This window comes from Tyto alba, unplaced genomic scaffold, assembly GCF_018691265.1.
Source record: "Tyto alba isolate M040663 unplaced genomic scaffold, T.alba_DEE_v4.0 Super-Scaffold_22, whole genome shotgun sequence".
NCBI lineage: Eukaryota > Metazoa > Chordata > Aves > Strigiformes > Tytonidae > Tyto > Tyto alba.
The window spans coordinates 8,989,189-9,016,085 of record NW_024881296.1 but is presented as its reverse complement, the minus strand read 5'-3'; the positions used below and the strand labels follow the sequence as shown (position 1 = coordinate 9,016,085).

General features: G+C 38.0%; 1 protein-coding gene across 7 annotated transcripts in view; it reads right to left on the bottom strand.

The window, feature by feature from the left end:
• The window catches only part of RYR2 (ryanodine receptor 2), a 430,624-nt gene extending 413,276 nt beyond the window's left edge, over window positions 1-17,348 (bottom strand). For all 7 annotated transcript variants that reach the window (XM_033008863.2, XM_042795831.1, XM_042795834.1 and 4 more), the window contains exon 1: window positions 17,086-17,348. In XM_033008863.2, the coding sequence (XP_032864754.2) occupies window positions 17,086-17,133 (48 nt within the window). In that variant the 5' untranslated portion in view covers window positions 17,134-17,348. The remainder of the gene's footprint in view (window positions 1-17,085) is intronic.
• Window positions 17,349-26,897: the final 9,549 nt, after the last annotated feature.

Below are 26,897 nucleotides of genomic sequence, written 5' to 3'. Positions count from 1 at the left end.
ACATTGTAAGCTGTGCCACAGTTTCACTGATGTCGTGTTGACTAATTAGGTGGGTGATGGTGATTGAGAGACAGGACTCCAGATGGGTGTAAGTAAGAGGTCAAGATTTCGGAGTTGAAATCAAAGCCGAAGTCGGAGTCGTGGTCGAAGTCATTGCAGAAGTTGTTTATTGTCAACAATCCTTCTACAATTATGCATTCTCTAACAATACTTGTCAGCATTTGATTAGTCATTACCCTCTGTCCATAATACACCAGACAACTCATTGGCTACAAGTTAGTTACTGCTATCCTAAGCCTATTGGCTAATTAAATCTTACAAGCACAAACACAATGTCCTATACACTTTTAGCTCAGGGTAGAAAACTTTCCATTGTTTACGAAACAGCCAGATGTTTTCCTTTAACTGTCGCCTTGCATGTTTTCTTCAGGCAAAGCTCAGCATCCTTAGGGTCAAGATGTCCTCATCATTCACCAGCTGTACAGCACTCCCAGTTCTTCTTCCCAGCCATCCTGCTACAGGTGGGAATGATACTTCTATCAGCTAATCTTTAATAATATTCTGTTTGTCCCCTGGATCACCTCGTAACAGCAGTGTTTCTCAAACTCCAGAGTCAGTTCATGAGCATCACATTGTGATGCATCAGTTAAAATGATACTTTCAATTGACACATCCCTGAATTTCAAAAGATCATGATGGACTTAGTGCACGTTTCAGGTACAAAGACTTCCTCTCTTCAGTTATTTATGTTCTGTAGCATCGGACTAATCACAATGCACTGGGTTTTGTATTCTGTTTGCCCCTACTATTTGTTAAATACTATCTGAACATACAGCATGTAAAAATCTAATCCTTGGCACAAATAACCAAGCCTGAAAATATAACATGCAAACAACAGCTAAGAGAACTAGCTATCACCTAGGCTATTAAAAGAACACTATTGAAATAATGGGTTACACAACAAAAACCTAGTGAGTTCTAACATTGCTGACTGACGATACTCTCATTAGAATTCTCTTACACATCCAATGAAAGAAATAGTCCTTGGCCACCAGGAGATGTGAACTCAAAATCTTCTGTTAGCACTGAAGAAAAAGATTCACATTTCCAGCTGAACCTGCCAAAAAATTGTCAGGTACAATAAGAGAACTGCCTTCCATAGATCAAAGGGTTTGATGGGAGCAACATAATCCATTCCAGACCTGCTTTCTCTTTTTCCCTCTTTTCCTTTTTTTTTTTTTTTCTGACATATTTAAAGCTAATGCAATGAAAAGCCAATGAGCAATGTATTTCTCCTAAAAGTCAGCATCAAACCTGAGTAGCCCAGTTCTGATCTGTTTTCTATCTTGCAAGATTGAGTAGAGTGATGGAAATGTCTTCTGCAACATGGTTTACCTCGCTTCATAAGGAGTGAAAGAAATAGGTGCTTTGGTCTACCTTCCAGACCAGAAGTAACCGAGTCCACCCAAATTCTTTTCCCTTCTCTGACCCAAACATTACTACAGCTTTCAGCAACGCATGTGCAGTCTTTAAAAATGTATTTATTTATGTTTTTACTATACTTTACCTCCTTACTGAGGAGCAAATTACAGATTAGAGCTTGCTTTCTCCACCTTGGAAAAAAAGAAAAAAAACAAAAAAAAAACCACAAACCATACCACAACACCAAACAAACAAAAACACACCCAGAGTTTCATGGGACAAAGAAATGCTATGGCTCCTGCTTGTCTGAATAAAAAAGCAAAGGTTGACTGCAAAAAAAAAACAAACCAAAAAGTCACAAGAATCTTAGAAAACAGAAAGTATTAAGTAACACACAAAGGCAGTTCCATCTCCCCTATAATACAATGTCAAAAATATTTCAAAATAATTTTTTTATCGGTAGCCAAAAGTGTGATAAACTATATTTTTTAAGATCATAAAACTACAAGTTTAAGATTTTTACAACATTCTTATCTCTTTAGAGTATAAAATCTTTAACATGAAAATATATTTCATTTTAAAAGAATAGTAAATCCAAATCAAGAAATATATTAACCTTTACTTCATCAAGTGTTGAACCAAGAGAACAAAGCAATGTATACCACTAGGTCAGTTTTAAAAGAGTGCAAGAGGTTGTTTATTCATTCTTCCATTTTTCTCAACATCATCTTCAAGACAAAAGACTACAGTTTAGGGCTCACTCCTCCAGCTTTTCATAAAGAAACAGAAGTGTTTCTAAGAGAATCTGAAGTTTGAAAATTTGTTTCAATTCCAAATACGGGTTAGACAGAAAAAAAAAAAAAAAGAAAACAAACAAAAAACCATATACATAAATCCCTACAAGATCAAGAACAACCATGAATCAGCAACAAGAAAAACAGAAGAGAAAAGCAGATAATGTATGTTTTCCAGCAAGTATCAAAACATGTTTTCTTTCTTCACTCTGATCCAAATTAACTCCTGTGTTTAAGGAAAAAAAAAAAAAAAAAAGCACAAGTGCTATAGAACTTTTTAAGTAAACGTAGTCATGAGACCACGACATCATTTGTAATAATTCGTTTCTGATAATAGAGAAGTCTCTGGACAAGACAACTGGAAAACACTGACTACTGTAGAATGAAACATATCCAAGTGTACACAGAAGGTTTCGTTCTGTGTATGGAAAATCCACTAAGCATGAAGATAAACTTATAGACTATTTCAGCAGGAAATAAGTTGGAAAAGGACTGTTACCAGGTACTGCCATGCAAATCATGTGTAACCAAAAACTGGTTGAAGATCTTTCAGTTTTACTGTAAACCAGGAGTTGAAGTGCTAGACTAGGCAGAGTAAAAACCTGTATATTCTTATGTGTATACATTTTCTCATTATATATTCTGCTGCATTCCAAGTGCAAGGTAAATTATCCTGATAAACTCAGAAAACTAACATACCTATTTTACTGTTTACCTGCTCTCTACAATGAACCTGAATGTGTGCATAATTTTCACTATTACACCATTACCATAGTTAACACGTGAGGCTGAAAGAACAGCACACAGTGAGGCCTCAATTCCATGAAATCCTGATATTCCCAAAATAGGCTTTAGTTAGTCTTGCAGACACCAAATAAAATCACAGGAGAGCTTAAGATGTGACAAGATAGTTTCTTACCTTGAAGTATAATTGAATCTTTCTTCAATAACTAAACAAAAGCAATTGTACTCACCTAAAAGTAAAAGCTTCAAGACAAGACAGATCACACAATCTTGTAATACAGGCCAAGAAAAAAAATATTTTTTTTAAAAAAAAAAAAATATATAAAGAAAAATATGACAGTAAAAGAGTAAAAGAAATAAATAGGAAAAATCAGGTTTTTGTCTGTCAGGCACCTAAAATGCAGTACTCTCCCATAGCATGTATGACTTCCTGAATAAATTAAAGAGTATACATAATCTCAAATCCAAATTAGAGCTGACTTTGGATTCCATGGTTGACATAGTAAAATTTATGCTGGACACAGCAAAAGCACACTGTTAACACAAATTACAAATGCTGCTCTGCAAGAACGACATTTAGCTTCTTAACAAAGACTACAGGGAGATTTATAGAAAAAGCAGAATCTAGCTCTCTTCTCGGAAAAGAGGGACATATGACAGATTATTACCTTTGATGAATTGGACAAGATGGTACATCTGTACAGCAAAGTTGGAACAGTTTACCAATTATTAGATGTAAATATTTTGAAGGACAGTTAGCAATGCATACACATTTTTAAATTAATTGTGTAAAAGCCAGGTTACACACTCTTGGAGCATAAGCAAGATAAATAATAATTGTGCTTAAAATGACAGACAGGGATATGCATTCAACACATTTAGGCCATTATATACAACAGCGCACAATGCTATTAGTGTATGATTCAGCTCTGATTAAAATCTAGAGGTTAGACATTAGCATCAGTGAGAACAGAACCAGATTTACAAATAACATACATAGCCATAGAGACCCTTGCAGTCATGGACCAGCAAATCAATTCATAAAATGTTTAACGGATGCAGAGTAAATTATCCTGCTAGTTACTATTCTAATATCAATTAATTTACATTCAGGTTGTAATACAATTTAAGCAATAGGTAAGAGACAGGTTTTTACTTGAAATAACCTTTGTAATACAGGATTTGTTTTTAGGCTTCTAGCCAAAAAAAAAAAAAAAAAAAAAATATTTGTACCCTAAGTATTTCATTCCAGCCTTTTGCTAATAAAATAACCATCAACAATCTGTTATATCAACCTGCCTGTTTTATGTATTTCTTTCATTTAAATTATTTATTCCTCAGGCAGGGAAAATGAGATCCAGCCAGAAATTTTGAAAATAATGTAAGGGGTTTTTTTAGCTGATTACTCTCTTTAAAGGTATAAAATAAGGCTACAAACCCATTTCACTCACATAACTCGCAATTTCTCTGCCCCTCTCAAATTAGTAGGATACAATCACTAAGAGCAAACTTTTGAATAAGAACTTACTACAACAAAGTGCGCTTCCCAAGCTCTAGATGTGGTTCCAATTGTCAAACTGTAATTCTGTAACAGACATAAATCATCATAAAAAACCTCACTCATCAACAGGAAGTCAGAGGTACATAAAGATGAAGTAATTTTGTTAGCATTCACACTCCCACACAGTTCACTGCCCAATTAAACTCATTCCTCCATTGAATGTGTGTTCTGACCCATGTTAGTTTATTCTGTTAGTAAATCAAAAAGTGCAGCAAGGCCTTCCTATGGAAACAAATGCAAATGCCATGCATGGAAATAAATCTCACCCATCAAGTTCCGAAGGTTGAGCATTTCTCACACACTGTATTTACTGGACTACTTCACAGGATCACAGCTTCAGAAAACTGAAACAGTAACTCTCACCTAAAGGTTTTCCCTGAGTCAGCAGAGCACTCCTCTGTGCAAAGGGTCAGAGTAAACAATTCCTTAAGCCAGACATGGGGTTTCTGCAGAGAAGTGATTTACCAAGCCTTAGGGGCAACCCCCTAAACAAATTGGTTTGGAAGGGAAGAACATGGTCACTGATGGTCTTTTATCTTTGCAGCTGTCAAGTAAAAAAAAAATAAACTGTAGAACAGAATGCAGAATAAAAAATGGGGATAAAACAGGAAGTGTCTAATTCTGCTTCGCTAACAGATTTATAGTATAAGGAAAGAAGAGAGACTTCAGCTGCAATCGCAGCTGACATACAAATTATAAACTAGAATTCAGCTACAAATCTCAAAATAAAGAAGAACAATACATTACTTCTGACATAATCAGAATAAAGTGATACCTGTAACATCAATAAAATATGTCAACATTGCAGCTTGAAATACCTTTAAACCACATGCATTTAATTTTCAGTAAATTAGAACAGGTATGAAAATTTCTAAATCAGAAGAAAACAAACAAAAAAAACCAACTACATTCTCAATTGGCTGTAGTCAATAAAAAGGTGTAAATATTTCAGTATTTAAAAATGCAGGTATATGGCTTTTATTGAATTAAGCCACATGTTTCACTTAGAAAAAAAATACCTCCATTCACCTTCAGGAACATGAAAATATAATTCTCACTACCCAATTACTCATTTTTTTCCTCCCACTCCATGGAAAATGAAAGTGTTTCTTTTTGTGTCTAAACTCAGAGTTATGTTACACTTTTGACTATTTTGGAGAAACATCAGGCAACAAGCTATGCCTCTCAAGAGTATGACAAAGCTCACCTATGAGATTTGGCAACCCTCCCCCCTACATTCCATCCCTCTCCCTTTCTAGACAAATTCTGTTCATCTGAAATTAAGGATTTTGGGGTCTTTCAACTAAATGAGCTGAAGTATTCCAGAGGTCAAGCATGCAAAGGGAAAGGAAAAAGAAAATGCAGACTTATCATACATCAATACAAATGATGAAGAGAAACACATATTACTGAAGTTCTCATGATAACCTCTCTTCTACTTAGTAAACTTGATGTGGCACTTTTAATACACTTATTTTCTTGTTCTGAGAGAGGAAAAAATGAAAGACAGGGATCTCAGTGGCTGAGAAAAAAGAAGAGTGAGAGAGATTAAACAAAAAGTTTTGGACAAAGAGATTGTAAGTCCAAAGAAACGGAACTTCAAATGAACCAGGAAATAGCGTATTAGAACAAATACAGTACTCTCCTTGCTTAAGGTACTGCTAACAGATTTCAGAAAAGGACTTGGAGGCATAACATTGCAAGTATCATTCTGAAACTACCCAAACTGCAACAGCATTTCTCCTACAGTATTTCAGGAACCTTCTCATATCAGAACAAAATTTACAGGATGTTTCTACAAGAACCCTGGTCAACTCAAAATGGAGATCAGGCCTTCACTAATTACTTGGTTTGCAATCCTTTCTTTTTGCAAGCTTTAAGATTCTTCTTCCATCAAAATTCTAGTATCAAAATTAGTAACTTTCAAAACACATATTCACTACATTAGACATACTAAAATTGATTAAAAAGTAAATAATGGCTGGCATACCTGACCAAGCAGTCAGACATTCATGCTAAGACCTATTCAAAAGCATCTCAGTATGTGAATCATTAATTCACGAGCTTACCCTACAGAAATTCAGTCAACAGCTATGGAACATCTATGGGCATTTGAGAAGTTTCCTGGATTTACCTATGTAACTATCACACCCCTGCAATTACTAAATACTAGACTAGTGCTTTTTTTCCCCACAAGCTTTTCTAAAGAATTTGCTACAGAATTCTAAGACTACAAGAAATTAGGCAGACTTCTTATGTATGCACAAATAAATACAACTCCTAACCATTCTATCCTTACTACTCCAGCATCATATTGAGATCTGTGATGGTACTGCTTCATTCATACTGATTCTTTGCCTCAACAATCCCACTTCAGCAATGTTATCTAACATTTTTGGCCCTGAAAAATTCATAGCATTATTTGCACAGACTTTGACCTGTCTCAGTTCCTTTATTAGGAGAGTTAGATCTCTTCAGCCACACTTGCTACGATAGTTCTCATGAACAAATCCTTTCATGACAGCATGAACGCAATACTGTGGTTCCTTTATCTGTCTGCTAGTGCATATCAAATCATGAGATAAGTTTTTGCTCTCTGTAAACGTCAGCTGGGGCAAAAACCCACAAAAACAAAACCCACATTTTTTTAATACAAGCTTTTAAAAGAAGATTAATCCAACCCTTTAGCAATGAAGGGCTACTAAATCACCTGTAACACGAGAAGAAAGGTTCTCTCCATCTCCATTATGTTCTTGCTCAGTATTTCTCTGCACTACATATTGTGATTTTTTTTTACTTTTCTGTTGCATGGAAAAGGGAATATGCACTCCATCTCCCTGGTACTTGCAAGAAGACTGCATAAATGCACATAACTCTCTTATGGAGTAGATTTTGCAACGCTAATGCATAACGTGCAGAAAATAGTCAAAAATATGAAGTCACATGATTGATGCTTATTTTCAGTCTAACCCACGGTGTTAGAACCAGACAGCATTCTCATGACTGTTGTAAGACTAAAGGACTCTTATTCATCTGTACAGGTATCTAGGTGGCTACTGTCACCATTGGAACCAAATGCTTTATCAAAGACTGCTTCAGGATGAAGGTCATGTGTCCATACAGAGAAGTTCAATCATCTAGGTTGTGCTCAGCATGCCTCCGCTAGTTCTAATGAAATTATTCCCATTTGCAACTAGAAAATAAATACAACATAGGCGATTTTCAAATGTTTATCAGCGTGGCTGTCCATCAGCATGATAAGGACCAGTTATCTGTAAGTGAATCCCTCTAACTCAGCAGTTTACTGAGACTTAAGCAGATCTATCCAATTACCTAGCCTTACTTTGAACACTCTTCAAATTCCATTCATTCCTCCACCTAAATTCCTATATAAGGAATTCTACTTGGCCATCACATGAATGGAAGGCGCTCATACACCAAGAGAAATTATCTGGCATTTTCAGCAGTGGAAGATACCTTCCTCTTTCTTTTTCCTTTTATGAAACCAAAGAATGCAGCCCCTACCAAGACCAGGCAGTTATTTTCTCCAGCTTTGCCTGGTTTGGAAGAAAGAATTATAGCTGTAAGAGACAGCCATTTCTGGCTTCATTCCACTAATGCAGCTCCACTTCCTGGCAATCCCCAGGAAAACTCACAGACAGACAATGCAAATTGTCTGTAGCTTCCTTCCATCATTCCTTTGAAAGAAGGATTTAAGCAGGGACATTCTTCCAATTCAGGGCACTGTTTTTACCACAAGATTCCACAGAAGTTTTCACAGAGGTAAAGAGACAGGACATGACAGTGTTCAGCATTTGATTCTGCCAGCTAATATCCATCAGATATTATTTCCCACAGACAATTAAAAAACAATCAGGTAGTAGAAGTATGTTGTTATACAGCATTAATTACTCTGAAATCCTCCAGGAAGCTGCCTCACAAAACGTAATGATCTTGTTACTCTTTTTCTGTGGTCCTACAGTGTTCAGAATATGAACAAAACTAAAAACTTGTCCTGCATGTTAAAAATCAACTGATCCATGCATCTTATGGAATGATACCTTGTCAAATTTTGCCAAAGTCCCTCTGGGAAGCCTGCTGCATTACTAGGTAACCTATCGTATTTCCAATTTTCTTCAAGCGTATGATAGTTATAAGGAAGTCTTTCCTGACTATGATAAACATTCAAGTATGCCACAACACTGAAAGAGAAAACCCATCATTTTATTTCAATTTGAATGTAGCTGTTAGTGTGAATGCCCCTATAAACACATTAATATTACTATAAAACTGACCATTACAGAATTACATTTAGCAGAAATCGCAACTGTTGATTAAGTTAATACAGCTCATGTTATGACACCTTACCTGTCATATCTTTCACATTCCAAACAGTAGGCACATAGATACTAGTTTGTTTTTATCAAGCAACTCTGAGAAGCTAAGCAAAGCTTCTACTAAGTTGCAGTACATGCCTCATAACATCTGTTCAAATCTATAGCTGAGTAACATATAATTGGGCTCTAGAAGTAGAAACGTATTTAAATAGTTTAAACCCTTCACCTAAAAAGTTACACCACCATTATTACGTAAAAAATGACAAAGAAAAGCAAGAGTTCTTTCATAAATGAATACATAATTAGCTAATGAATCTCACACTTATTAACAAGGGAACGCAGCATAAAACTACACTGCAGTAAAAGCACATGGGAGTTCCTGATAGTCTTTGTTAGGAAACTGGGGTGACCTTTAGTGTGATGATGTTGCAGGCAGTGGCTGCCCTTAAGTTGCTCAATTTGTTAAAGCAAGAAAAAATAAATACCACTGCTGTGCCCTTGGTGGGCACAGAATATTGTAGTAAGCTCTGCATTGCTGTGGTTGCATTTAAAAGGCTTAAGCTTAGCTAGAATAGTTCCTTTATGCCTTTTCTCATTTATTGAGATGCATCAGGCAACAGGCAGCCTCTTCAAAAAAATGTCCTTCCATACCCAGTGTGGTATAGGCAACGCAGCCAGACATGATTTACGTGCCATACACTTGCAAAACAAAGCATAGGTCTTCAGCAGAATACAGGCTAAAGACAGATAATTATGCCAGGCTATCCTTACTTTGGTATTGAGAGAAATTCCAGGGTATAACTGTGTTAATTATTAAAGTGCTCTGTTCCCACTTCCACCTCACCACAGTTAAGGTTTAAAATGGGTGTTTTCAAGCTGTCTAAAGGACAACGTAACAGGATTCACGTTTCAGCTTTCATTAAAAGAAAATGCATTATTTGTAATTTTTTATCATTTTATTTGCCACATTTTATAAAAGTGCCTATTAAAGCTTTTTAATCGAAATAAGAAAAATCACTGACAAGATACTAGGCCTAAAAGTCTGCCCTGGCTTTTACTTTTCCAGTCATTTTACTAGTTTGTTTTTTGGTGGTTTGTTTTTTTTTATTTTATTTTTTTTATTTAGACTTTTTTTTTTTTTTTTAGCTTCTTGTTCTTCAGGAAAATCATGCTTTCTTCCTCCTACTTCAGAATAACATTAATATTACTTCAAGAATGCATGTTATGAATGCAAGTACATACCAACAAAGGAAAAGTTAGACCAAATGAAATAGCTATCTGTATAATGCATATGCATGAATTTGAACAAAATATAAGAAAATTAGGGTGCTCAGATTATGTACATCATTACCTACCATCTCTGTATTCCCCTATGCTCAATGCTCTAGCAGAAAATTCAAACCAAATAGCTCAATCAAGGCAGCACTCAGCTTCTGGTAGTTTTATACATCAGTAGGAATTTGCCACTTAGGAGATACAGAACTTTCCTCACAAAAGAGGAGTCCACATTGGTCAGAGATGAAGTCTAAAATGGTGTTAACAGGAAAACATCACCCATTCCACCTTAGAAATTACTTGTCTTGAGAATTTATTCTTTTGAGAAACCATCCACTTGCAATCAATAGCAAAATTCTTGATTATGATGGATAGAAGAGCAAGTCCCTCACCAATATAAACTACGAACAGAAAAGTGCTGTAATTTTATTTCTATGTTAGTACCATGAAAGAGGCAGCCATCTCCAGAAATTCATAATGCTTAATTTCCCAGAAGTGATGCACTAAGGGACTCATCACATAAACCATAACAAAAATCTAACAGCGTCATAGCTAGGGGAAATTCCAACCAGAAGACTAAGTCTTCACATAGAGTTTTATAGTAGTTTTCAGGAACAAACCTGCATTTACACTGGAGCAACTATTATATGTACACATTTCTAGCCATTCTGCCTACAAAGTGTGGATATGAAACCCTGGTTATGGTTAAGTCAATAGTTCTGCCCTCACAGGGATCAGAGTTTCACTCTTGAGACCTCGAACAGCACTTCACAGTGGTGACCATGAGACCCATTAAAATTGACATATGCAAAACCAGCTATTTTTAAAAATGGGTGCTATAAAAAAAAAAAATATATAGTTCATTTGACTAATGGATTTATTTTAGCTATTCTTATCAACACAATATATAACAGTAAATGTGTGGTACATATGTATGACAATTAAGCAGAACTCCATTCTATGAGACTTCCGTATAGCATTCACAGGTAAGTATTTGCTAATGAGTAACAAGATGTTACTCCTTTTGTACACAAATTAAGAAGAAAAGATTTAGATAGCCACAATATAGAAAATGCATTGCTTCCATCAATCACAATTAAAGTCTCAACGACAATAAGAAAAAGTTAAAATTCTTTCATTCACCTTGATAAAATGTGTTCATTTTACAGTTCAATGGTTATTTATGTACTAGTACCATGACACCCACCAATCAAAACAAATTTATGTCACTTAAGTTTTATTAGGAAGTATAGAAATATATATGCAATTTCTGACTTTTCAGTTGTCATTCACACAAAGCCAGATCTACTTTTTCAGTCAATTCAGGAAGTTGAAACAAGAGCCTAGGTGTAATTCAGAAAACAAAACCAAAACTAACTCAAGAGTTTTAATATGAAGCACCCATACGTATAAAAATCAGAAGATTTTTTCAGTTTAATTCATGTGCTTCCTGGATATAGCCTACTGTCAGTATTTCCTGACACAGTCCATTTCCAATCTTTTACCTTGATTCAAAGAAACACTTGAACACATCCCCATCCCTGTGCAAGGAAGACTGTCCCCGGAACTAGAATCATCCTGTGCACTTTCCACACAAATACAGAAGAGAGAAAACACCTTTACAATATGCCTGCAATAATATAGCATTCAAATAGAGAAGTGAAAGGCACACACAGCTCTCGAGACCGTTCCAAATCTTGGGTCAGAAATTAACTAGAATTCTCTCTTTACAGTTTGTCCACAGCTTAAATTTCTGCAATAGATTTTCCTCTGGCTTTTACGATAGAGAGCATCATGCATCAAAACATCTTCAGACACTGAAAAGAAGAGCAGCTCGCTCTCTCTCAGAACATTAGTCAACCAACTCACAGAGCTAGCTAGAAACTTCCCCAGTGGACCAACTATTTGCTACAGAGCTTCCTCGGTCTTCTTCTCACACACCCGACAAAAACAAATTCCAGATGCAGAACACTGGACAAGATAGTACATAGCCCAGACAACTGATTTTATCCAGTAATATAATTTTACTGGTGGTATAAAATGTTTGTCAAACAATTCTGGAATAAAAAAATATATCTATAAAATGTTCACACGTAATTCCCAAATAAGAAATGGACTACGTGTCCTAGCTAAAACCTGTTCACTACAAACAGCCTGTCCAGCTCAATTCCAAAATAGAATTTGAGATCATATTCAGTATCTGTACTGCAGTGCAGTGCCTTAGAGAGGAAGGTACAAATGCTGCAATCTCAGTCACACCATCCCTCACACAAACTGTTAAACAGTGGTCTCTTGTGCCAGTCCCTGGTGAATCTTCAGAAGTCGCATACTGGCAGGTACAAGAAATACTTTTGAAAATAAACAAAGGCTAGCCAAAGTGGTTTTCAGTGTTCTTTCCTTCTAAAATAGCTCCTAATATCTGAGATTGCTCTTGTGCATTTTCTTCAGTGCATTCTGGCAGCCGTGTTTGTATGTTTGATGATTGCAGCTACCAGAATCTAACATATTTTGATAACCCCTTTAAAGATAAGTAGCATAGGAAAAGCATCAAGGGATTTTAAAAAAAAAGGGGAAAAAAAAGAAGACTTTTTTCTATTCTATTTCTCTGATTCACATAACAATTCTTATGATGTTTAGTTACTTATTTTACAATAATCTTCAGATTTTGGTTTTCCAGGTTTCTTTTGTGTCCTCTAATTCCATAGAATCTTCATTCAGGATGGCATCTAAATATTTGATTTTAAGTCAGATTTAAAGTGACATTCATTGTTTAAATGCTGCCATAATGAGGAATATCTGGAACAGAAGTGACTCTGGAATCACAGAATTCCTGTCCTTGAAATGTGACCACATTACATTCTTCATTTCAGAATGAAGAAAAACTCTCTGCCATAAACTCCATTCTTTTATTATCTGAAGTATTTAATCCCAGCACTGAGTGAATAAAACCTTTTGCATGTCAAACAAGAATCCTAAACAATGTTTAACTTCATTTAAAAGTACTCTTCCAGTGATGGAAAGTACCCTTACACTTTTCTCTGACAGTCACACTCAACAGTTAAGCCCACGTAGAAAATAAGGAAGCACAAAGTATGTTCACACAAGCAAAAGATCCTATTTTACTCCAAGTTGCTGGTTAAACAAATGAAAAAGCATTAGAAGAGAGCACACAGTGGATAATCATCATTCCAATCTTTAAAAAAAATAAAAAAATAAATGTAAAGGAGACAACTCCAATGGACTTGGGGAAAATGTGCTGCTCACTCTCATTATGCTTCTGATTTCTGACAGGCATGGTAGTGAGAAAGACCATAACCCTGTCAGCCTTACTTTAGTGGGGTGGTATCTCCTACCATAAACATCCAAAAGACCTGCCTCTAATTTAAGAAACTCCACAGCTCCAGAAAACCATACATACTGACATCAGGAACATCACAAGATCAATTCTCATCATTCTTAGGTACATATTGCTCCAAAAATTCAGGACACCTTTAACTAATATAAGGGACATTCATACACAGTATTTTGTTAAAATACTGCAATTGTTTTAATCCTATCAGCAGCTTACCACCCAACTCCACATGAAGGCCTTCCCTTATGGGGATTCTGCACCACAAAAAATAGTCATTGCATGTGTGCATTATAGAAGGAGTCTATGCATTTAGGCAAAAACATTTTCTGTTCTCTCCTGGAACTCTGATTTATTTTTACTCTGGTTAAATTACACAGCCTAAAAAAAAAAAAAAAAAAAAAAAAAAACAAAAACAAAAAAACAACAACACAAAACAAACACCAAACCCAAACAAAATTCAGGTCATTTCTCTATTAACTATAAATGTTATAGATTCTTGACTGTAAAGATCAAACAAAGAAATTTTATTTTGTATACATCTTTCTCCTTTATAATATTTACCAAAAAAAAAAAAAAAAAAAATCTTCTACAGAGAAGTCCTCCCCAGATACAGAACTAATAAAAACAAGAGCAGGATACCTGCTCCTCTTCACTCCTCTTGCACAGCATGCGTGCATTCAGTGGGATAAGTTAGGAGAGTGTACGTCCAAGCCTAAAAAAGGCTACACATAACACAAGGTTATCTCCACCTGGAGCATTCAGCAAGGTAATTGGGAAGAGCCCTGTCTGTGAAGAAGCATGTAATCCACAGGACTACAGATTTCCTTGAAGAGAACTAAACAGAACAGAGCTAAATTCCAGTCTGCCCAAAAGTTATCTCAAACAGGGGAAGGACTGATGCTTCCAGAAATCCAGGTCATTAATAGGATGCGCTCGCCTCTCAGAAGTGATGTATCAAACTCAATCTGTTCCCAAAGAAACAGAAATCCACCCTAGCAGCAAATTTGTAAGAGAAAACACACGACACCACCTTATCAAAAAATAAGCATAAAATAAAAGCAGCAAAGAGCAGAACTCATTAGGCAAATAGGAATGTGTAAAGAAGAAAGGACAAAGAAATTACCAATCAACATGCAGATGGCAAATACAAATTCAGTTTAGTAGCTTAATGCAAATAAAAGAATTTTTTAATTGAATAAAATGTCATATTTCTCTTTAAACATTAAAAAATAATACATTGTGTTTGCAATCCAGGGTAAACTCCAAATATGCTACAGTAATTTTGAAACATCAGAAAGAGAACCCACAATTTTAGAAAGTTTATGAGGTCCTATCAAAAGACAAAAACATTAAAAGCACTCTTTACATTCAGCAGGCCTACAGATGTCATCATTAAGGTATTCAAAGCACAGAAAGCTTTTTTTTGCTTCCATAAGATGTTCTTCAAAAAGTCCTATTTTATCTACCAAGCCATTTATGAATCCGTCTGTCCCTAACCACTGTTTTAAAAATAAATAACTAAAAGCAGAAACTGCAGCAATTACTAGGTAATATCCAATTTCTAGTGCTTTCTATCAGTGCCATTCAGAAAGTTACACACACCTAACAGCTTTAGAGAATACTAATCCAAGCTTTCTAAGAATAGGTAGAAGGAAGACTACATCGAGAATACACCGTAATGTTCATCACTTTGATGAAGTGGAAGAAAAAGAAGAGTAGAAATCACTACTTACATACAACTACATATTAGAGAGCCCAAACTTCGCATGAAAAGGACATTTCTCAAGCATTTTTTTATTTCACTACACGAAAAGCTTCCCCTGTGTGTCAATTTACCGTATTCAAGGTCATTTTAGCACCAGTACAACACTCTAAAAAATTTTTAAAGTATTGTCTAAGGCTGGGTTTGCCAAATCTGTGTTAAGCCTGACGCACATTATCAGGAGTGCTGTTTTACGTAATGTGCTGCTGCTGCTGTCAGGTGCTGTAGTTTAACGTTACTGTATATGTGCAGAGCAGTATTAGCATGCTCACTGCTTCTCTTTCCCTATTAAGCATTCAGATAACAGCCCCTCCATGAGCTAAGCTTAACATTCAAACCTGCAGTAAGACTTGTCATTGTACAAGTCTTCCAAAAATTCTTACCAGTGAGAAGTGCTAATAATAAAACCCCCCATAAACTGAGATGACAAATTATCTTTCAAAGAAGTATTTTTCTGTTTTGTCTTTAGGTGTTAGACAACACTACAGCATAAGTCACATAAGGCTGAGAGGAAAAAAAGTTGACAATCTTCATGCTAGTGTTACGTAACAGCTGTATTCACCATAAAACCACATTTTCTGAGAACTGTCAAACAAACAAACAAAAAGAATAATAGAATGTATATCTATTTTTTTACTGTTTCTGATTGAAATAAACATAAGACTGAGATCCACAATGCTGCAAACAGCATATGAATGTTTCACATCCATTACGTGGCTTGCTTTCCCCTCCTTTCTTAAAGTATTTTCTTACAAGATGTGGGTCATGAACGTTTGCTAAATCAGACTGTACTAACTAAAAAGGAAGCTAAGCTTTACTCTACAGTCTGTGTTTTTAACTCCACTTATCAAACGTCTCAGCAATTTTTCCTCAAACTGTGACAGGGTTTGTGTACACCACCATTCAAATATGCTCATCTGCAAAACTTGCTAGGGTTGTGCATATAAACCGGACTTGGGAGATGGCCCAGAAGGTAAATAAAAGCATTGCTTATAGAAAAATAATCCAGAGAAGCATAAAATGCAGCAGTCCTGATGTATTCATTAAACTGAGGAAAGAAATGCTCTAGCGCCTTAGCATGCTTTGGACTGAAAGAAAGAGAAGTAAAGAAAGGATGCTCGCACCAGGGGAGAAAAAGGAGAAAAAAAAAAAAAAAAAAAAAAAAAAAAAAGTATTAGTCCGTGCTCAGCGAGGAGAACGCCTGCAAGTCAGTGGGAACCTTGGTGGGGAGGGGCTGGGGTGGGAGAGGTGCGCTTTTTTTTTTTTTTTTCCAATTCTATTTTTGCAGAAGGAGTGTGATTGCAGCTTTTAAGCTGGGGAGGGCTGCTCGGTTAGTATCTGCAGTACGCGAACACATCGGCGGTGAGAAGGCAGCGCCGAGCGGTACGGGGGGGGGGGGGGGGAGGCGCCGCTCGCCCCCCGCCCGGCTGCCGCCCCCCGCCCCGGCAGCGGGATGCCACCCCAGCGGACGGAGCGAGCGGTTCGTTACCGGGGGGCACACGCTGCCCGGCGGAGCGGGAAAGGGCTGGAGCTCCGCAGCCCCCCCCGGCAGGACCCCCCCCCGGGGGCGGCGGGGGTCACAGCGCACCCCTCGCCGCCCACCCCACCCACCCCCCCCCGCGCGGGCAGAGCACCCCCCTCACCCCCGGCAACACACGGAGCCCCGGTGCCCCCCGACCCACAGCGCTCCTCGGGGCACGGTCCGGGCGTCGCCTCCGCTCCCCACACACACCCCCCCACACACCCACCCCCCCCCCCGCCTCAGCCCTTCGCCCGCACGGCCCCGGCCCCCTGCCCCGCGCCAGCGTGGAGGTGGCGGAGGCAAGCCCGGCGCTTACAGTTCGCAGGAACTGGATCTCGTCCTCGCCCTCGCCCCCCTCGGCCATGGCTCCCCCTCTCGCTCCTTCTCCCAGGCGCTGCTCCCGGTGCCCCGGCGGGCGGGTGGCGGGGATGACAGGAGGCTCACGGCCGCGCCGCACCGGGCTGGGGCAAGTGCGAGGGCGGCGGAGCCGGCAGCCCCAGCCCGGCCCTTGCTGCCAGCGGGGTGCGGGTGCCGGTGCGCCCGGAGCAGGCGGACAGCTCTGCCCGGCCGCCTCGCTGCCACTGCCTGCCACGGCGGGAGGGGGGATGCGATTAACCGGGGGAGGAGGGGGAGGCGGAGCTCCGCGGCCCCCCCGTTGCTGCAGGTGCTCCGCAGCCAGCTCCCTCCGCACGCCAAACCCGCCGCCCAGCGCCCCTTACCGGCTGCTGCGCGGAGAGGCGGCGGCGGCCGGCCCGCCCGCCCGCCCCGCCGGCGGGGCTCGCCTCAGGCGCGAGCCGCCGGGCCGGGCCGGGGCGGGGCGGGGCAGGGCGGGGCGGCCGTGCCGCACCGCGCGTAACCTCGCGCGGCTCGGGGGCCTGGGTCGACCCCGGCTCCGGCGGGGGTCACCGGGCAGGCCGGCGCCGGGCCTGCCTGGGCTGGTCGGTGCCCCTGGAGCTGCGCGGTGTCCCGCGGTGTCCCGCGCTGAGGGGCGCCTCAGGAGGGGCAGAGCTCAAACGGCTTTGCGGGGGACTTTTGCCAGCCGACTGTGCTGGCGGGGCGAAGAGGTGGAAGGTGCGACATGGCTGTAGAACCGGGTGTTGGCCGCTAACCACCGGGCGAGTGAGCTTAATCGAGGGTGGACGAAAGGCTTTAAAATGTAATTTACTCGCCGGGTAGCTAGCATGCGTTTACCGTGGGGTAAAGCAGAGGGTTGTCATGGAATAGCTCATCTTTCATGAGCATTCGTGCAGACCGTACCTGACGAAGGACCCATCAGTTCCAGCTGTGGGGAAGCTAGGCCTCCGCCAGAAAGTTTGGCAGCGCACCGGAGCTGCACAGCTTCTGACAGCACTTTGGAATAAGTACAGAACGGAGAGACTCTGCTAAGGCCGTGCACTGCTCATGAGGTGAGGACAGTAGCATATCTTTAAAAATAGTAAAATTAACATTGGCTCATTGACAGAGTAAAATGTGTGAGGGATGTGTGACTGCAGAAGGCTTTATGAAGGACCAAAACTAGTAAATGTAATGAAATCACAATTTCGGTAGAGGGTGTGGCTAGCACAACAGGAGACACGGTAAGTGCTTCTTGAGAAGCCATGCGCATAATCTGTAACTTTACACTGTTCAAGGACATCGTGAAAAAGTACTATTAAACGCTTCTCAGATTTTATCATTACTTTCAGCAGTAGAAAACCTGTTATTCTGACAGATTGGAAATTGCAAGAGCAGCCAAGACCTGTGAGGTCTCCAGAGCAAGTAATGTATGAGTATTTAATACAGAGGTTCTACAGATGAACTCCAGAGTTATAACAGCTTAAGCATTTCCTTTATAATTTCCAGTTTTCAGTTACTGCTGACTTCGAGAGATTTTTACCTGTCAAACTTATGACTGAAAATATTTTTTTTCTAAGTATGATAAAACAGGGAACAATTTTTTTCATATTGTTGCAATATTCAAACCTCTTAAATATCCCTTCATCCAAATTATTTAACCTGAGATAGATTCCTTGAAACAGATCCCTGTTAAAATGAAAAGTCCTGAGTTTGGATAGCTTTTAAAAATTAGGTTTCGTGAAGGTGCATTGAACAAATATAATTGCACTTTGTCCCACTTATAGAACAAGTCACTTCCAACACAACAATTTGTGAATATATTTTATATGGATATGAAGCTCAATTCACATGGGTTTACAGGACCAAGGTCTGGTTGGATCATAGAACATCCAGGATACTTTCCATCATGCTTCGAAGGTGAATAGTAGATAGATGCTTGCTTTATTTGCTGCATGTAAGGCAAGGACACCATGAAGAAAACAAAAAAAAACTAGAAATATTCCACTATAACATCAGTGGCTGAAACATTTTGTACAGTTTTCTGTACAACATGATGACATAATGAAAGTCGTTTCAAGAACTGTGGAACTGATGATACCTGGTTTCTTACAGATTTGGGAGCTCATCATTTGACTCCTTGGTGTTTAGCAAGATGCAAACCCCAACTGAAGCATCTCCATGCTAGGGCAGTAGTATTTCTCTAACATACAGATTTCTTGATGTCTAATATGAGTGAAATGAATGCTACAGTTTTTCAGACAGCAGATAATACTCTTCGGTGTCTGTTTTACCCATGCATCCCTTTTCATGAAATGGCTAAGAGCACGGATGATACTATCAGCCCTTGGTTAAATTGTTGAAATTTCCCAATTAGTTCAAAAGATATTATGCAGTAACAGAGAGACACACACACCACACCTGGCTACAGAATTTAATTTGCTTAGGAAGCAAAGGTAAAAGTAGTAAAGGTAAAAGATTCATCTGGAAACTTTCTGAACAGGGTGATGAAGATCAAATATAGTCAGAAGCACAGCTTCTTCTTAAATTATTCATCAAGGACAAATATTCACATGTGCACACGTAGAATATTATATGCACACGTGTGCAAAATGCATATTAAATATAGTTATAAAATGTACATAGAATATAATGTCAGCACACACACAAAAATGCCTGAATGAGCTAAATTAATTCCTGATGGTCATTGCTTCTGCTTCTTCTGTTACCTGCCCACACCAATCAGCTACAATGTATGTGCCTCTCCCCTTTCCACTCAGAACACACAGGCTTACTCTACTCATGTGAAAAGATGAGGAATGTTTTCAAAATATTCATGATACTGGACTGGTGGTGAGTTTTAAAAGGAATTCACTTTGGCTGATCTGAGGTTTTAATCAACAGTTACACTTAATTGCATTGAATAATGAAAAACAACTGATTGTTTTTAAGTGGAAATAACAATAGTTTCTATCATAACAGTAAGTAATGTAAAGTTTGCAGAATTGTTTCTTAGACACACTAGTGGGAAAGCTAAAAGAATAAACATCCTCCATGACTGGTATTTGCAGGTGGAATTCAGTGGAATTGCATTTTTTTTGTGTGGGCAAGGAAGACTAGGGCACTTTGCTAAAGGACTGCCAGTCCCAAAGATTAAGATGCCAGTTAACCCCATAACAGTTAACTCTGTGTTCCCCACTCTTATTTGCTCATTTACACTCTACATTACATCTGATTATGCCCACTGTCCTCCACAAGTCTGAAGATTTTTATCGCCGACAACTGTGCTTTCCACAGAAAAATGCAGGGAAAAAAAAAAAAAAAAACAAAACAGTTTCTACATCTGCCAAAATAATACCATACCAGTTTGGGAAGTTAAAGTTTTTAACACAACCTCTAAAGGTGAACAAAAAGTTCTAGTAAGAAAAGTGTCGTTCCCTTGCAGCTCTAATTTACATTTTGTTAGCTAACTAGTTGTCTTGTGACAGGCATGTAGTATGTCTACTCATTTTTCATTCCACTTAGAATCAGTCTTTCAAATTTTCAGTCCAGAAGTTCTCCCACATTATGTGACCTGATGCTTACCGTGTACTGTTCCTTTTGTTGCCTTGTTCTTGCTACGTTCTTCCTAAAATGCCATTTCAAATCTGCCCATCTCCATGGACATTTGTCACTGTCACTATGACAGATACTTTACTTAGTGCACCTTGCCTTTGGACAGCAAGGGCTTCTTGCTCCTGCAACCCTAGGTCATCAAGGCAGCAGCACTGTGAGGAGCCATAATATACCCTTACCCATTTTCACCAAAAACAGGGTTCTTGGTGGGAAGCAGAGGCAGTACAGCAGCACCAGTGTGACAGTGCTTCGGAGGTACCCCAGCAGGATTCTGAACTGAACATAAATGGACACTACTATAAGAATTTTAGCACTTCAATTTCATAAATTTTAATCACCTAAATTGGGAGACTTATTACAATGTTAGAAGATGATGAGATACGTTTGCATGCACGCACTCAATCATCTATGTAAAACAAACTTTATTTTACAATAATAATAAGTATTGTGAGCATTCAGTATTCAGCAACATGAAGGGAACTCCCATGTGTATGTTTGTTTTTATCTAGCAGAATATACTACTACACTATTTTTTCCTTCTTAAAAGCACAGGATAAGATAATGCCAATAGGAATTAAATGGGGCATATACTATCCTTTCTTCCTCACACTGTTCTCTCTTACAGCATGTCAGACTTTTCAGCCAGATACTAATCTTGAAAACGTGTTATTCCAAATGGTGTAAAACTAGAGAAATTGCATCTCCTATCACATGTCATAAATCAACACCGCAATGGTCAATGAAATGGAAGCAGGGTAAAATCTATGCTAGTTTAGGTCCCAACCGTGACTTGGAGACAAGAGTAAAATTAGTAGACCCAACTCCACACTGAATTTAAAATGAGATTTCATCGCAGATTAATGGAGTTTAAGGAAGCATAATTATACCTAAGACCATGCAGTTACATGCTTATCATCATCACCCCAGAGTTCAGTAATGTAGTTCATTTTCTGTAGTTAGTGCTTATTCTGAACACATAAAATACAGGATAAATGTTAATTGCATGTCTATCATTAAGTATATGTTCTGTATATATAACATGTATGCAAGAATTTACATAGGAATACAGTGGTACAATAAAATTCAGTAAAGCTTTTCCTCTTTTGTAAGAAGTTTGGTTTTAAGCAAAAGCAAAGGCAAGCCCATTACATCTTGCTTAATTACAGGAAAAGTCTTCAAAAAGTTTGCATTTTGCATTCGGACATGTACAGTCATTTTCTAAGACATTTTCTCTTACTTTGCCTTCTATTGCCAGCTGCAGTTAGAGAGCTCATGCCTAAGTGTAGTCTGGAACACGGCTTTGGCAGTCTGGAAATCTACACTTCTCACCCTAGACTAAGAAACTGTCACTATCTGAAGCATCATTCCTGGGAAAGCTCAAAGCTTTTAATTTATCTTTTCATTGTTGTGTGTGGGATTATTAACATTAATGAGGAGCTATGGATCTTGTGTTTTAGATTTTGGGGAATAATACTTTGATTGGGCTTTCATGTTCCTCTCTCCTTGGAGTTTTTATTGCTCTTTTATTCTTTTTCTAATGTACTTTCTGATAAATTCACTGAAAGCTGTTGGGAGCACAAACCCAGAAGAAATAGTTTTTTGAAAGCATTCATCCTTTTTGGGTTTTTTTTCTCCCTCATTGGTCTGTTTGGGGGCATTAATGTATTATGGTTCTAAATATTGTTAGCATACATTAAAAGAGCACATGAAATACCATCCTCAGAACAGGATTTCATGGTTTCCTATATCTTGCAACAGGTTATATCGTTATGTAACTATATACTAGTCCTATATGGTTATGATGCATATATAAGAATATATCCAACTCTCGCTTTTATTGATAAATGGAGATATGTTGGTGCTTTCTTCAGCTTGCATCCTTGCAATTGCAAGTCCATCTGTGTTTAGCCAGTGATAAGGAAGCAATAGGAAGGTAATTCTAATTTTATTAATAATTTATGTAAACCATATGTTGGTCTCAAAAATCATTGCATTCGAAAATGGTTGGAGTTAATCAGGTTTTCAAGGTGTTTCAAAATCTTTTCAAGTAAGCATCTACATATGCAGTGTTCCTGATTTTTTCTGAGTGAGTTAATATCTGAGGACCTAAAAAACTCCCTGGTACAAAGAAGGGGAAATTCCTCCTTCTTATTAATATCTAGCAATCTGCTGTATAGTTTTCCATAACATATACATAACATTTCTACATAACATATAAAACCAGGAAAACTTCATCCCTTCTCCCTGTGATGACAGTCTTTGCTGTGAAGTCACACTGTGTGATATTTAACAACTCTAGTCATGTTTCTAAAGAAACAGGCAGTATTTTGGGAGAAATTTTAGTAACCACAGCGCTACTCTGTAACTTGAGGAATGAAAATAGTTCGTAAGAGATTTGTCTATCTATCTCAGAAGAAACTTGTCTGAAAAGGCATTTTTTTCACACTTTCATTTTCAAAAAATGAAATTTCAGTGATACAGCAGACTTGCATTTTCTTCTGAGAAGATAAAGAACAGGTTTTTTTTTTTTCATGGCTCCTGAGATAACCAATTGTACACAGGGGGAAGAAGGACAAGGGTAGACAGGACAAACACTGGGAACAGCATGAAATTTTTGCGAAGAGAAAATGAACTCTCTGCATTATAGGTATTAATCAGATACTAGCTACCAAAGGTGAATGCTGATGGCAGGTTCTGGAGAGGTAACCAATAATTATTGTGTCTTCAGAGAAAAAGAATATTAATACCAGGGGGAAATATTTACATTACTTAAAATTATTATAAATTAGTGATAAAAGAAAATTATAATCAATGCCAAACTTAGTTGGATTGACCATTCTCCAGTTGAATATCATTTATGCCAGCAGTTGAAATGTATTTTTCTCACAAATATTATGTGAGATGTTGATGTAGTAGCCTGAAGAAGCTGCCAGAATAGAAGGAAAGAAAAAGGAGGAAGTGGAGGAAAGGGAGGAGGAAACTTTTAAGGTCTTTCAACTGTAAATATAAAACCCACAAACCACAATATCATTAAAATAATATCCTAATTTTTACCTTTAATCTACCATTTCTAGTACACTTTTTCCAGTGTATCATAACATAAAGTCCAAGACTTGAATATTCACACAAGACACAAAACGCCACCAGGAACTGAAACTTAAAACTTGGATTCATAGGTAGTCAAAATGCAAACATCTCATTTAAATTGTGACTATGACAACACAGGCACAGAATTACAACTGTTACTAGGCAATCTGTGAACAAATGATTAATTTAGGTTCGCAGACAATTTTTGACTCAGAAAAGTGATTTACTAATATATTTGTTGTTCATAATTGTTAAAAATTTCAGGCTGTAGTTTTGAGAGTTACACACTTGGTCTTTACATTCGAATACTTTTTACTAGGTTTTGTGATGTCTGTGCTGTCATGTAAGTGACAGAATATTGTTTCTGCTCCCGCACTGGGTGACAAAGTCAGAAGGATGAGCATTAAATACCGTACATAAGCACAAACAACCCTATGCACATGCAAGTGCAGGTAGCTGGGGAAAAATACAGACGTTCCCTACGTAGTTGTAGGAGGAATCTGTAATGAGGCTACTTTTTCCACCATTATTTCACAGACCAGCAAAAACACAGACCCACAGATTTCACAGTTAATTATTAATTTCTTAAATATAGGATAATTACACAGGGTAAAGGGTTTGTTTTGCTTAGTAATTATGATGAGTTGATTCCAGATTTCCTCTAAGTCATTCTAATGTCCTCTACATGAGCTGCTTTGCCTGGAAAGGCATGCATGAGCTGTAATTTCCTTTTGACATTAAAAGCCACAAATCTAAACACCACTTCAGTAATGCAGAAGGAAAAAACGTTTGGCTCTTAACTCAAGATTAGTCTCTGTAGCCATTAAGTGAAAGCTCCATGGAGGTAACAGAACGAAAACCACTAAGATTACATTCCAGTCACAACAAACACTTAACTGTTGTAGATACAGTATCTGGACAATGATATACAGTAAATAGCCAACATTCAATTGTCTATTTCACTAACATGATTTTAAGAAAATATTCATTAACACAATTGTAAACCAGAAACAACTAGATTATTTTATTGAAAAACAAATAGATTAATTTATTTAACACAATTGTAAACCAGAAACAAATAGATTAATTTATTGAAAAACAATAGTTAATATAAAGAAGTAGCCAAATTCCATAATTGGAGTCCTGTATCAAACACTAAAAATAAAGCAAGACATTAACAGTACTTAAGACATCCTTGCTTGAACATAAGATTTATATTTACTATGGTTCAGTTACTTCTATATTTAAAAAGAAAACTGTTTTCTGAAGCTCTGTGAAGAAACTGTTACATAAATATTTTGTTCAGGCACTTAGTATCTCATCCCATTGCACTAATGAAACACTTCACCTCTGGAAACTGGAAACTGGAGCTTTTTGTAACTGCTTACTGAACAAAATAAGGAGAAATGCTGAAATGCATCTGAATGAAGTTCTATAGAGCATAACACTCTGAATTCTGAAATGTAAGGACTAGGGGTTTTCTTTTGTTACTATTTTAAAGACACATACAGTTTGCTATGCTAAACTGGACCTACAATCTGTGATGTCCAGTTTCTGGTCACCCATGACAAGCAAAGAACTGATGCAAATAGGAACTATCTAGTTCTGCCCTCCTTTCCAAACATAAATATTTGATCTTTGTTACAGTTGCTTTGTAATAACAATGGGTATTCCTATTATATACAAAATTCTATTTTAAGCTTGCTTAAAAGCCAATGACTCTTGTTATGTTCCAACAATACACTTACTAATCATTCATTGTTTCAAAAATATTTTCCAGATCTTAATTGGATTGTTTTGTACCATCACTAAGATCTTAGAAGTGTCTATTCAGTATTTTGTAGAACTGTTCACATAATTTTCAGGAGTACTAGTTCCCTCCAGACCTTATTCTTCCTTTATCAGTTCTCCCTCCCAGAATATGGGATTTTAAGAAACAGTTCCAACATTCTGATCCATTCTTCTCACATGCAGGGGCATTTCACTGAATGATCAATGCAGACAAGCTGAACTGTTCCCTTTTTGCATCATCCAAGATTCTTAACTAAGGTGCTCCTGCTTTCCAGGCTCCTCCGACAGCAGAGACTATTTTCATAGTCACTCAAGTAAGTGAGCAACAGCTAGTATATCAGGTATTTCCCACCTTTATTTTCGCTTTTCTTTATTAGATCTTTAAAATCAATCATAATTTACAGCATCTTTCTTTTCACTCCTTTTAGTGCACAGCTCTTTTTCTAATGAATAAACATTGTGCAGGCTGTTAACTCTGTTTATATGACTCTGCAATGTACACCTTATGATACAGCAAAATAATCACATAAAAAGCATATCATGTGAAGTAACTGTTGAAAAGTGTTGTCAGTGAGTCATTCTGAGCAGAATGGTTTTACTTCATTAAAAGCAAGAGGATCACACCTACTCCACTTAAGACCATCTTTTTGAGGTTACCAAGGTAATTTCAATAATTTTGGAGATTGTATTACTCTAATTCAGTAGGGTTTACCTCCTGGGAAGCACAACATGAAAAGGCCAGCTCAGGGCAGGATGTCTCAGACTGAGTAGAGCAACTGTTCTTAAACCACGGAAAGACTGAAGCACTATCCAGCTTCAACATTTCTAACAAGCCAACATATTCCTAAGCAAGGAAGGGAAATTGCACTGCAGTGTCATCCCACTTAGAAACCAGAGGTTTGTAAATATCTGTATATTTGTAAATGGCTGCATTTTGTTTCAAGGCAGGCATGTTTTCAGTTGAAACACTCAGCTTTACATTAAAGCAGAACCCCCAGGCTTTTCTGCATGTTGTAAATGGGGATTTTAATTGTCCAATTAACATTTGCTTTTTTAACAATACATCGTGATTTCTGGCATTAACAGCAGCACTGCAGCTCAGATTTCTCTGACAACTCTGCCTAATCTGCTTATTGAACTTTATTTTAAAGGCTTGATTCCATGCTTGGCTCTTAGCATGTGTAGTCATTGACACCAGCAAAAAGTGGGTGTAATGCTCTCCCACAACAGAATGATAACATTTTACACCCACATTACCCAGATGTATATCACTACAAAGCAGCAGAGAATAAGGATTTTATG